Here is a 12,516-nt window from a genome sequence, read left to right as displayed (position 1 = left end):
TACTGATTGGTGGCTATGATAGGAGTAAATTAGAAAGTTGCTTAAAATTGCATGCTGTATCTGAGTCATGAAAGAAAAAAATTGGTTTTGTGTCCCTTTAAGTAATGCTGTCTGGTTATGGGATGAATGTACAATGCTCTGCACATCCTCTGATGAGTAATATTTGCATCTCTTCAGCTGTGCCCCTTCTTCTGAGCGCCAGCTATTGGCGCCCCCTCCTTGCTTGGCCCTTGGCGGATTATACTGCAGCCAATGCCACAAACATGTCAATCGATTGGAAGATTTGTCCACGCGGCTCCGCTACCTGGAGATGGACAGGTGACACTCTGCATGCCTATTAAACACAGGGAAATGGGAGACTCAATGACCCCTGTCACCTACTGTCTCATCACTTAAAGGACCACTCAAGTGCATAATAAAAAGACAATGCAATAGCACCTACTCTGAATTTCTAATATGCAGTAGATTTGTTTTCTGACAATTTTATTTTTTCTCCCATTTTCTGGCCCCCTGTATCATGTGACAGACATCAGCCAATCACAGACTAGTATACCCTGTGCGTTTGTGCACATGCTCAGTAGGATCTTGTTCCCCAGAAAATGTGATTATAAAAAGACTGTGCAACATTTGATAATGGAAGAAAATTGGAAATTGTCTTCAAACTGCTGCTCTTTCTGAATCATAAAAGTTTATTTTGACTTGAGTGTCCCTTTAATGGTCCCTTGAAAACCAAATTCTGCAATGTATAAACCTGGTCAAACTCCGAAATCCATTTATTTCTATGTATTCTACTAATGTGATGCAATGCACTATTGTGGTATAAAGAGAAAATGCTCTTTATTAGAATCACATTCTGCATTTCTAAATATAACACTTCCCCATAGTACTTAAAGGGACATAATACTCATAAGCTAAATCACTTGAAACTGATGCAGTATAACTGTAAAAAGCTGACAGGAAAATATCCCCTGAGCATCTCTATGTAAAAAAGGAAGATATTTTACCTCACAATCTCCTCAGCTCAGCAGAGTAAGTTTTGTGTAAAAAGTTATACTCAGCTGCTCCCAACTGCAGGTAAAAAAATTTAAAAAAATGAAGAAATGAACAGCAGCCAATCAGCATCAGCAGTGCTGAGGTCATGAACTCTTACTGTGATCTCATGAGATTTGACTTAACTCTCATGAGATTTCATAGTAAGCTTCCTTTACCTGATTGGTGAAATAATATGAGAGTGCACAATGCTCATCCCTTCTGCTGTCCTAGGACAGACATACTAATATGCTGCTTAGAAATCCTTTACAATGGGAGGTGGCTACTGAGGAACTTTTGAGGTAAAATATCTTTCTTTTTTACATAGAGATGTTCAGGTGATATTTTCTAGACAGCTTTTTACAGCTATGCTGCATCACTTTCAAGTGTTTAAACATTTGGGTATTATGGCCCTTTAAGATGATTCCTCTTTAACCCCTTGACTGCCAGAGAAGGCTGCACTCCATCCTGTGCAATGCATTGCAGCACCCTCTGGGACTGAAATAGATTTTTTTTGATCCCTAAAAAAAAGGGGGGGTCTTGCTTGGGCTCTCCTGGTTCCATTTTGCATGTTGGCTTATGTAGGTCTAACAGTGTATTACGCTCAGCATGCTCTTATTTGCTTTTGTGTTGTGTTATAAGGGTCGGCAAGAGATTAAGGGCTAGATTTATCAAAGGCTAGGCGAACTCTGTATGTGCTTCGCCTGTAACTGCGCCCCAGCTCGCCTCCGGAGAAGCGCCGGAATTTATAAAAAAAATAGACGTAACTTTGCGCAGGTGAGCTAGGGCGTAATAATGATAAATTTCGCCTGTCAGAAACAGCATTTACTCCCTATTTATCACAGTATATGCCTGGAAATATTTACACCGCCATGTTTTGGTTATTAAAAAAGCGTTTTTTAAGTTAATATTTAGCTTATATTTATATTATATAATGTTTCTGTGCTTTTTTGCCATATGTTGATAATTTAAGATTGCAAAAATAAATATATCAATATATCGATATATATATATATATAAAACTGTTGGTAACCATATGCGCCAGTGGAAGCGCAAATTTCTGGCAATAACAGTCTCTTCTTGGCGCTGAGCCTTTGAAAAGTTAGTTAAAAGAAGAAAGTACTGCATCACAAGATGTAAAAGCATGTATTATAATGGTGTTCGCCTCAGTCACTATGGCGAAATATACAACACGCAATTGAAGCCGAAATTGCAGTTCCCTATCAGCGCAAAGCAATGGTAAATAAGAAACTGTGCGTATTTGTAGGTCGGGCTGTTAAATTACGCCTATTACTAATGTATATTCTTGCACTTGGGAGCGTGCCCCGTGCGCCTAGGCGAATGCAAGCGGAGTGCGAAGAAGTTTCTTTCAGATTTGCTCAATTATAGGCGCAAAGTGCTGTGATGAATATGACGATCAGGTAGTATGCGCTATTTTGGACGTAATTAAAGGAGAATGGCTTTGATAAATCTAGCCCTTAGAGGTCTGACACTCAAGTTGACAACTTGCTAAATGTTTTATGTAAATGATGGTTTGGGTATCACAAAGACTGTGGCCAGTTATAGCTATTTATTTCATGTATTAGAGATAGGGACAGTCCTGTTACTATCTATATATTTCCCTTCCGCATTCTTCCTGTGTCAGGAAACAGTGCATCAATCTCCCTCTCCTCTTCTGATAGGAATGTGATCATTAACCCTATCGCAGCCATGGTTGGCAGTAGTGCTGGGATCTCTGTTTATTTTTCAATATATATTCTGCCTAATGCTGTTATCTGCTTAGGGCTTTAGGAAAACTGGGATTCTTATTTATAACCCTGTCAGACAGACAGAGAAGCATGGGGTTTTCTGCTTTACCCACTTGTTCATTTGTTGCACATTGGCTATGTGTACTTAGTAACCTGCGTGTAACCTGCATGTATCTGGTGTGTACCCTTTATGTAACCTGTATGCAGCTAATGTGTAACTTGCAGCTGCTGTGTAACCTTTTAGTAACCTGTATGTATTTCATGTAACCTGTATGTATCTGATGTGTAACCTGTATGTATCTCATGTAACCTGCATGTATCTTATGTGTAACCTGTATGTATCTGATGTGTAACCTGTATGTATCTCATGTGTAACCTGTATGTATCTGATGTGTAACCTGTATGCAGCTAATGTGTAGCTTGCAGCTGCTGTGTAACCTGTATGAATCTGATGTGTAACCTGTATGTATCTGAGGTGTAACCTGTATGTATCTGATGTGTAACCTGTATGTATCTGATGTATAACCTGTATGTATCTGATGTATAACCTGTATGTATCTGATGTGTAACCTGTATGTATCTGAGGTGTAACCTGTATGTATCTGAGGTGTAACCTGTATGTATCTGATGTGTAACCTGTATGTATCTGATGTGTAACCTGTATGTATCTGAGATGTAACCTGTATGTATCTGAGGTGTAACCTGTATGTATCTGATGTGTAACCTGTATGTATCTCATGTGTAACCTGTATGTATCTGATGTGTAATCTGTATGTATCGCATGTGTAACCTGTATGCATCTGACATGAAACTTGTTTAAATTGCAGCTAGTGTAGTTAGTAACCTGCATGTAACTTGCATGTAGCTGTAACTTGCATGTATCTGGTGTGTACCCTTTGTGTAACTTGTATGTATCTGGGGTGTAACCTGTATGCAGCTAATGTGTAACTTGCAGCTGCTGTGTAACCTTTTGGTAAACTGTATGTATCTGGCGTGTAACCTGTATGTATTTAGGGTGACCTGTATGTATCTGGCATGTAACCTGTATGTATCTGGCATGTAACCTGTATGTATCTAGGGTGACCTGTATGTATGTGGTGAGTAAACTGTATGCAGCTAATGTGTAACCTGTATGTATCTGGCGTGTAACTCTCCTTCACCCCCCCACTCTCGCTCTCACACTCTCCTTCACCCCCCACTCTCGCTCTTGCAATCTCCTTCACCCCCACTCTCGCTCTTACACTCTCGATCTCACACTCTCCTTCACCCCCCCCGCTCTTGCACTCTCCTTCACCCCCACTCTCGCTCTTGCACTCTCCTTCACCCCCACTCTCGCTCTAGCACTCTCCTTCACCCCCACTCTCGCTCTTGCACTCTCCTTCACCCCCACTCTCGCTCTTGCACTCTCCTTCACCCCCACTCTCGCTCTAGCACTCTCCTTCACCTCACACGCTCCTTCACCCCCACTCTCTCACTCTCCTTCACCCTCTCACTCTCACACTCTCCTTTACCCCCCACTCTCGCCTGTCTCACTTATTTGTCTGCCTCTAAAATACTTTCCATTGCTCTTGTAACTGGTTTTCCTTCTCCTATAATACTCTATACTCTCACTCCCCCTCGTCCCTATCACTTTCACACTCCCTTCCTTTCTCTCCCTTCTCACTTCCTTTGACCCCCATCCTCGTGTGCTTCCTTTTCTTCCGTTCTCTCCCTATGTCTGTTTGGTTGACTGTCTCTTTGGCTGTTCTTTTTGCCTGTACAACTGTGCTCAATTTACTTTTGTCTTTTCCTTACTGTGCAGCCCGGACAAACGGACGTCCAGCAGGAAGGAGGCGAGGTGAGTGTATGAAGCTTTCATCTGCCTACTGGGCAATAGTGTAGGTCCTGCAGACACAGACTTGGCAAGGAGTTAGCAATTGTGCCAGCTAATAAATATTATAGGTTAAGGGAGTAATTGGGAGTAAGTAAAGCAATGAATAAGATAGAGGGAAGATGCTCAGCAGTTTGTTTACAGCAACTTGTTTATCTCTGTGGGGTTGTTGCTGATGCAAATGGACATTAACCCCTTCAGTTCATGGAATTTCAGAGAAAAGTTGCCCAAAGTACCAGAGAATGTTTAGCATTTTTGCTATCACTCCATTTTAGCAAAAATAGAGCCTTGTTTGTTTTTTATTTAACTATAACAACTATATTTTAGTGGACAACCCAAGGCCATTTTGGTATATTTCATGCCACAGTTTTGCCACCAAATGCAATTATATTTTAAAAAAAACCTCACAAACTGTGTTTCTCACTTAAATTATTTACAAACCGCTTGTGCAGTCATAATACAAATTGTTGTAAAAGCTTCTCTGGGATCCCCTTTGTTCAGAAATAGCAGACATATATGGCTTTGCCATTGCTTTTTGGTAATTAGAAGGCCGCTAAATGCAGCTGGACACCACACTTCTAACATGTCTATAAGTGAAGTGGTTAATCAGGTATATTTTAAGGTTATTGGTATCTGTGGTGTAGAGATTAAGGTCATCATGTGACAGCCATCAGCCAATCACAAAATGCATATATGTATACAGTGGGCACATGCTCAGTAGGAGCTGGGACCTCAGTGCACATTTAAAAAGAATGTGAACGATTTGATAATGGATGTATATTGTTTTTTTTTGTTGTTTTGATTTCTATAAATTTAAATGTTTTATCTGAATCATGAAACTTTAATTTTGACTTTAACATCTTTTTTGCTGCAATTGATTTTCAATGCTCAAACTCCACCCACTACTTTCCTAAAGGGGATAGCGAGGTAAAAAATAGAATGTGCATGGGTGCATTTCAATTGGAAATGTAAGTATTTTTGCAAATTACTTTTATTGGCAAAAATGCTTCTAGTAAAAAGTATTACTTTTTTATTGGCATATGCACATATGCTGTGAAGGCCCGTGCTGCACCAGTATTAAAACACCACACCTTCTTATAGAGTCAGAAGTAGCTTGCATGGCACAAATTACGTCTTCAGAAGCACTACACACTACTGTCTGAGCAGGCATGGTGTCTGAATACTGGCACACAGGCCCTCACAGGATATGTGCGTATGCTGAAGAAAAGCAGCAATAACCTTTACTAGAAGCATTTTTACTGATGAAAGTATATTGCAGAAGTGCTGGAGAAGTACATTGCAAAAGCCTGAAGATGGTAGGGCTTGTCGCTGCCATTGTGTTAACAAAATAATACATCGTTTGGCTTCAGCAGAAATAAGATAACACAGTTTAAATTAGATATAGATATGTGGCAAGGTTAGACGTGTGAAGCTGTCATGTGCACTTGCAGTTTTCAGGATTGGAAAATCCACAGTTTTTAGACTTACATTACAGGAAATGATATTGCAAAGTTGTATTACTGTGTATAATTACAGTCTCAAAGTATTTACTGCCCCTTTCTAAATTACTTGAAAGTGATGCAGCATAGCTGTAAAAAGCTGACAAGAAAATGTCACCTGAACCTCTCTATGTAAAAAAGGAAGATATTTTACCTCAAGATTTCTCCAGCTCACAATAGTAAGCACTCTGAACAGTTATCCTTCAGCTACATGTTGGGGGGGGCAGCCAATAAGCTTCATCAGTGCTGATGACACTTTGCTTTACTGGGATCTCAGGAGATTTCACTAAAATCTCACAAGATTTTTCAGTAAACTTCCTTTAAACCGAGGAGAGAAATAACATGACTGTATCTGCACATGCCAGTTGCACGCTCCCTTGCGAGTCCCAGGACTAGCATCCTTATTGGCTGTTGAAAAAAAACCTTTATAATGGGATGTGGCCACTGAGGAAATATTGAGTCAAAATATTTTTTTACATAGAGATGTTCAGGTGATATATTCTAGTAAGGTTTTTACAGATACGCTGCATCACTTTCAAAGGCCTCAACATTTGGGTATCATGTCCCTTTTTTTTACTCTGTATTAGTAAACCAGATAGCACTGTGAGATTGGCAGAGGGTGGTCATGCAGAACATTTTCTAATGTGCTACTTTAAATGCATGATAAAAACTGTAAGTTCTAAGGCTCCGATATCTTATCATAGAAATGTCCGTTAATCTGACCCTCTCGCTCGTCTCTAGGAGGCTACATCACAGCAGTCTGCTAGGGGATGACCCTGCAACACAGCAGCTAACAGATATGGCATGTGACGAAAGTGACCTCACAGACAAGGTATGAGGGGCTCACTGCTAAAATACCGGGGGCATGGGATTACTGTTTGGGGAGATTTAGGAAAGCCTCATTAACCTGCTGAATTAAACGATAAATCGGGGCAGCCTGTGGAGGGTTATTGTAGTGGTCTCTTAACAGTCCAGTGGAGACTTATAGGGCAGTCTGGGATTGTCTGCAGAAGTAAGAGTACAACAAATTATAAAACATAGCAGAAAGAAAGAAAAAAAAATATATAAATAATAAAAGGAAATTTAATTAGCAATACACATCGTGGTATATACCAGTGTTTTTCAACCAGTGTGCCGTGAGAGATCCTCAGGTGTGCCGCGGCAGACTGACAACAGTGTGACATATTTTTTAAACTTTGCTTGTTTTTTACGCTGGGCCATTTTTTTTAATTTTGAGTGAGATGATGACTGAGGATAACTGCAGCAGCAGCTCGCCTCCCCGACCCGTGTTCACAATTGAAAGGAACCCCCACAACACGTGCCTAGTGCCGGCTCTACACGCAGCCTTGCTCCTCCTCCAGAACAGCATACCATGCTCCACATATAATCTTGTGCTCCACAGATAACACTTTTCCCAGTTTGTTGGGGGGGGGGGTGGACTTTTCCCAGTGCGGGGGTGTCCCTCTTTCAAATTTTGAAATATTGGGAGGTATGTGACAGGCTCATCAGGCAGGCATCATTTACAACCATGACATATTGACATTCATTCACAGACAATCATTATGATTGTTTGTGAATGAATGTCAATATGTCACGTATAGTTTGTAGGAGGCATGGCATGACAGCACAGTACAGTGTGTGTATATATATATATGTGTGTGTGTGTGTGTGTGTATATATATATATATGTGTGTGTGTGTGTGTGTATATATATATATATGTGTGTGTGTGTGTGTGTGTATATATATATATGCTGTATTAGGCTACAATGTGTGATTTTGTAAAATTTTTGGATGGTGGTGTGCCGCAGGATTTTTAAATGTAAAAAAGTGTGCCACGGCAAAAAAAAGCTTGAAAATCACTGGTATAGACCACATATAGAAAAATCTGCTTGTACATATCACTCAGCTCAGTGCTAATCACAAAATAATGCACTGTGGTAAATAAGTATTATTGATTCCTATTACATCCCTCTGTCTGCTCCTGTGAACGCCAGTAAGTTTACAGTGGTCTGTTGCTTGCAACGAGGTGAGTGATGTCACACCATCTCTGTATTTGTGATGTCACACCCTCCAGTCTGGTAAGCACAGGCTGTAGTCTGAAAAGGGAGTAGCAGGATCTGATCTGAAGATATCGTAACTCATCAATCACACCTTTTACATCCTTTAATACCCACAGGTGTTGTACTTAGAGGAGCGGGTGGGTGAGCTAGAGAGAGAGGCAACCACCACTGGGGAGCAACAGAACCGTCTCCGGCAAGAAAATCTACAACTGTTGCATAGGTGAGTGTGTATCATCAGTTGTTGCATAGGTGAGTGTGTATCATCAGTTGTTGCATAGGTGAGTCCATATTGGCACTTCTTGCCTAGGTGAGTTCGTTTCATCACCTGTTGCCTAGCTGAGTCCATATCGGCACCTGTTGCCTAGCTGAGTCCATATCAGCACCTGGTGCCTAGCTGAGTCCATATCGGCACCTGTTGCCTAGCTGAGTCCATATCGGCACCTGTTGCCTAGCTGAGTCCATATCGGCACCTGTTGCCTAGCTGAGTCCATATCGGCACCTGTTGCCTAGCTGAGTCCATATCGGCACCTGTTGCCTAGCTGAGTCCATATCGGCACCTGTTGCCTAGCTGAGTTCGTATCAGCACCTGTTGCCTAGCTGAGTCCATATCGGCACCTGTTGCCTAGCTGAGTCCATATCGGCACCTGTTGCCTAGCTGAGTCCATATCTTCACCTGTTGCCTAGCTGAGTCCATATCGGCACCTGTTGCCTAGCTGAGTCCATATTGGCACCTGTTGCCTAGCTGAGTCCATATTGGCACCTGTTGCCTAGGCGAGTCCATATCGGCACCTGTTACCTAGGCGAGTCCATATCGACACCTGTTACCTAGGCGAGTCCATATCCAGGCATGCTTACCATATTAGTGTGTGCCACATACCTTATAAATGATCTCTAATGAGAAAACCTTCCCTTTCTCCCGCAGGGCGCATGCTCTAGAGGAGCAGCTAAAAGATCAGGAGGTGCGCTCAGACGAGTTACAGAGTGAAGACACGCGCAAACATCGAGACGAAATGCGTAAAATGGAGAGAGATCGCGAGTACAGACTGAGTAGCCTTAAGGCCAGGTAACACAATACTGAAGGATCCAGGAGCTGTAGTGGGAAATAATCATTGCTTGTTCTTGTTGGACATCCACGTGTGTTGAGTGTTTGAACCAGATAAGACTGTCTTCCAGTTGGGGGACTCATTTTATCCTTTTATTAGATTCTTAATGTGAGAAGTCAAATGCTAACTTTTGGATTCATTATAGCAGGAAAATCACAAACTATGTATTTGTTTTCCTATTGCAGAATACAAGAGCTGGAAAATGAGAACATGGAACTTCGGTCACAGTTGCCAATTGTTAAAGCCACAACACAGAAACTAGAGGAGGTGAGATGGGGCAACTCAACGTGATACATTTACACAGGGCATAAAAACTTGTAGACATTGTGTTTTCATTCCCGAGATAAATTTACAGGTGTAGAGGCCTGATCTCTTAAAGGGATAGGAAAGTCAATATTTAACTTGCATGATTCAGATAGAGCAGGTAATTTTAAGACACTTTTAAATTCACTTCTATTTTCAAATGTGCTTTGTTCTTTTGGCATTCCTTGTTGAAAAATAATACACATATATCCTACACTAGTGGGAGCTAGCTGCTGATTGGTGCCTGCACACATTCGTCTCTTGTGATTGGCTAACTAGATGTGTTCAGCTAGCTGCTAGTAGTGCAATGTTGTTCCTTCAGCAATGGATAACAAGGGAATGAAGCAAATTTAATAATCGAAGAAAATTGGAAAGTTGTTTAAAATTATATGTTCTATCCAAATCATGAAAGAAAATGTTGGGGTTTCCTGTCCCTTTAAAGGTTGTTGGTAGCTACGGACAGGATTTATCAGTACATGTATAGGAGACGGTTTCTACAGAGATATTTGTAGATGCACCGGTCTGTTTTTGATATTAGTAGATTATTTTATTTTTTATTTGTGTGAAGTTGTTTCTCGAGCTGAGTATGAGATACTTCGGTATGTGTCAGTCTGTTTTCTTGTAGCTTTATTGATCTCCTTGTTTGTTTTTGGGATGATGCGCAGGAGAAAAAAAGGCTTCTGGACCAAGTCGAAGAGCTGCAACACCAGCTGCAAGAACACCAGCAACTTAACAAAAAGCTGGAAGGAAAACTGAACAAAGAAAGGCACAAACAGCAGACTGATAAAGAAAGATCGCAGGAGGTGCGTATTACTCTTTGTGAGCGCCCTCTAACTGTGTCTGCCCCCTGTCTATGACTGTGTGCCACCATGTCCTTATGTGTCCTCATGTGACCACACCCCAAACTATGCTGCTGTCCCCCTGTTATACAACCGTGTGCCACCATGTCCTCATGTGACCACACCCCAAACTATGCTGCTGTCCCCCTGTTATACAACCGTGTGCCACCATGTCCTCATGTGACCACACCCCAAACTATGCTGCTGTCCCCCTGTTATACAACCGTGTGCCACCATGTCCTCATGTGACCACACCCCAAACTATGCTGCTGTCCCCCTGTTATACAACCGTGTGCCACCATGTCCTTATGTGACCACACCCCAAACTATGCTGCTTGCCCCCCTGTTATACAACCGTGTGCCACCATGTCCTTATGTGACCACACCCCAAACTATGCTGCTTGTCCCCCTGTTATACAACCGTGTGCCACCATGTCCTTATGTGACCACACCTCAAACTATGCTGATTGTCCCCCTGTTATACAACCGTGTGCCACCATGTGCTCATGTGACCACACCCCAAACTATGCTGCTGTCCCCCTGTTATACAACCGTGTGCCACCATGTCCTCATGTGACAACACCCCAAACTATGCTGCTGTCCCCCTGTTATACAACTGTGTGCCACCATGTCCTCATGTGACCACACCCCAAACTATGCTGCTGTCCCCCTGTTATACAACCGTGTGCCACCATGTCCTTATGTGACCACACCTCAAACTATGCTGCTGTCCCCCTGTTATACAACCATGTGCCACTATGTCCTCATGTGACCACACCCCAAACTATGCTGCTTGTCCCCCTGTTATACAACTGTGTGCCACCATGTCCTTATGTGACCAGACCCCAAACTATGCTGCTTGTCCCCCTGTTATACAACCGTGTGCCACCATGTCCTTATTTATGTGACCATACCCCAAACTATGCTGCTGTCCCCCTGTTATACAACCGTGTGCCACCATGTCCTTATGTGACCACACCCCAAACTATGCTGCTTGTCCCCCTATTATACAACCGTGTGCCACCATGTGCTCATGTGACCACACCCCAAACTATGCTGCTTGTCCCACTATTATACAACTGTGTGCCACCATGTGCTCATGTGACCACACCCTAAACTATGCTGCTTGTCCCCCTGTTATACAACTGTGTGCCACCATGTCCTCATGTGACCACACCCCAAACTATGCTGCTTGCCCCCCTGTTATACAACCGTGTGCCACCGTGTCCTCATGTGACCACACCCCAAACTATGCTGCTGTCCCCCTGTTATACAACCGTGTGCCACTATGTCCTCATGTGACCACACCCCAAACTATGCTGCTGTCCCCCTGTTATACAACCGTGTGCCACTATGTCCTCATGTGACCACACCCCAAACTATGCTGCTGTCCCCCTGTTATACAACCGTGTGCCACCATGTCCTCATGTGACCACACCCCAAACTATGCTGTTGTCCTCCTGTTATCCTCCTGTTATATTTCCTACCTGTATAACAACATCCTTGAGTGACAATCCCAGTTTCTTATCCATAGTGACTGCCACCCCAGGTCGCAGGAGGTGCGTATTACTCTTTGTGAGCGCCCTCTACCTGTGTCAGCCCCCTGTCTATGACCGTGTGCCACCATGTCCTTATATGTCCTTATGTGACCACAATTTTATTCTATTATCAATTTTGCTTAATTCTCTTGGTTATCCTTTATTGCAGGAACAGCAGTGCACTACTGGGAGCTAGCTGAACTCATTGGTAAGCCAATGACAAGAAGCATATATGTGCAGACACCAATCAGCAGCTAGCTCCCAGCTACTAAGCCTACCTATGTATGCTCTTCAACAAATGCCAAGAGAATGAAGCAAATTAGGTGATAGAAGTAAATTGTGAACTTGCATGCTCTATCTGAATCATGAAATCATTATTTTGGGTGTCATGTCCCTTTAACATTTCACTGTGTCTGAAACCTGCTTAACCTTGCTCCTAGCCCTGCCCCAGAACAGACTCAGCTCTCTCGCCATCCTGATTTCTTTCTTTCTTTCTGACCCTCTATAGATGGAAGAGCCAAAGGA

The 12,516-nt window shown here is 42.5% G+C and overlaps 1 protein-coding gene across 2 annotated transcripts in view; it reads left to right on the top strand.

The window, feature by feature from the left end:
* RAB11FIP3 (RAB11 family interacting protein 3) overlaps positions 1-12,516 on the top strand; it is a 126,649-nt gene that overhangs the window by 83,156 nt on the left and 30,977 nt on the right. Inside the window, exons 6-12 of one of the 2 annotated variants that reach the window (XM_053694601.1) lie at positions 178-318; positions 4,579-4,614; positions 6,888-6,978; positions 8,325-8,428; positions 9,131-9,271; positions 9,497-9,578; positions 10,280-10,417. In XM_053694601.1, the coding sequence (XP_053550576.1) occupies positions 178-318; positions 4,579-4,614; positions 6,888-6,978; positions 8,325-8,428; positions 9,131-9,271; positions 9,497-9,578; positions 10,280-10,417 (733 nt within the window). The remainder of the gene's footprint in view (positions 1-177; positions 319-4,578; positions 4,615-6,887; positions 6,979-8,324; positions 8,429-9,130; positions 9,272-9,496; positions 9,579-10,279; positions 10,418-12,516) is intronic. The other variant, XM_053694602.1, reaches the window with a different exon arrangement.

This window comes from Bombina bombina, chromosome 11 (assembly GCF_027579735.1).
Source record: "Bombina bombina isolate aBomBom1 chromosome 11, aBomBom1.pri, whole genome shotgun sequence".
Lineage (NCBI taxonomy): Eukaryota > Metazoa > Chordata > Amphibia > Anura > Bombinatoridae > Bombina > Bombina bombina.
This window is presented reverse-complemented; position numbering and strand designations above follow the sequence as displayed.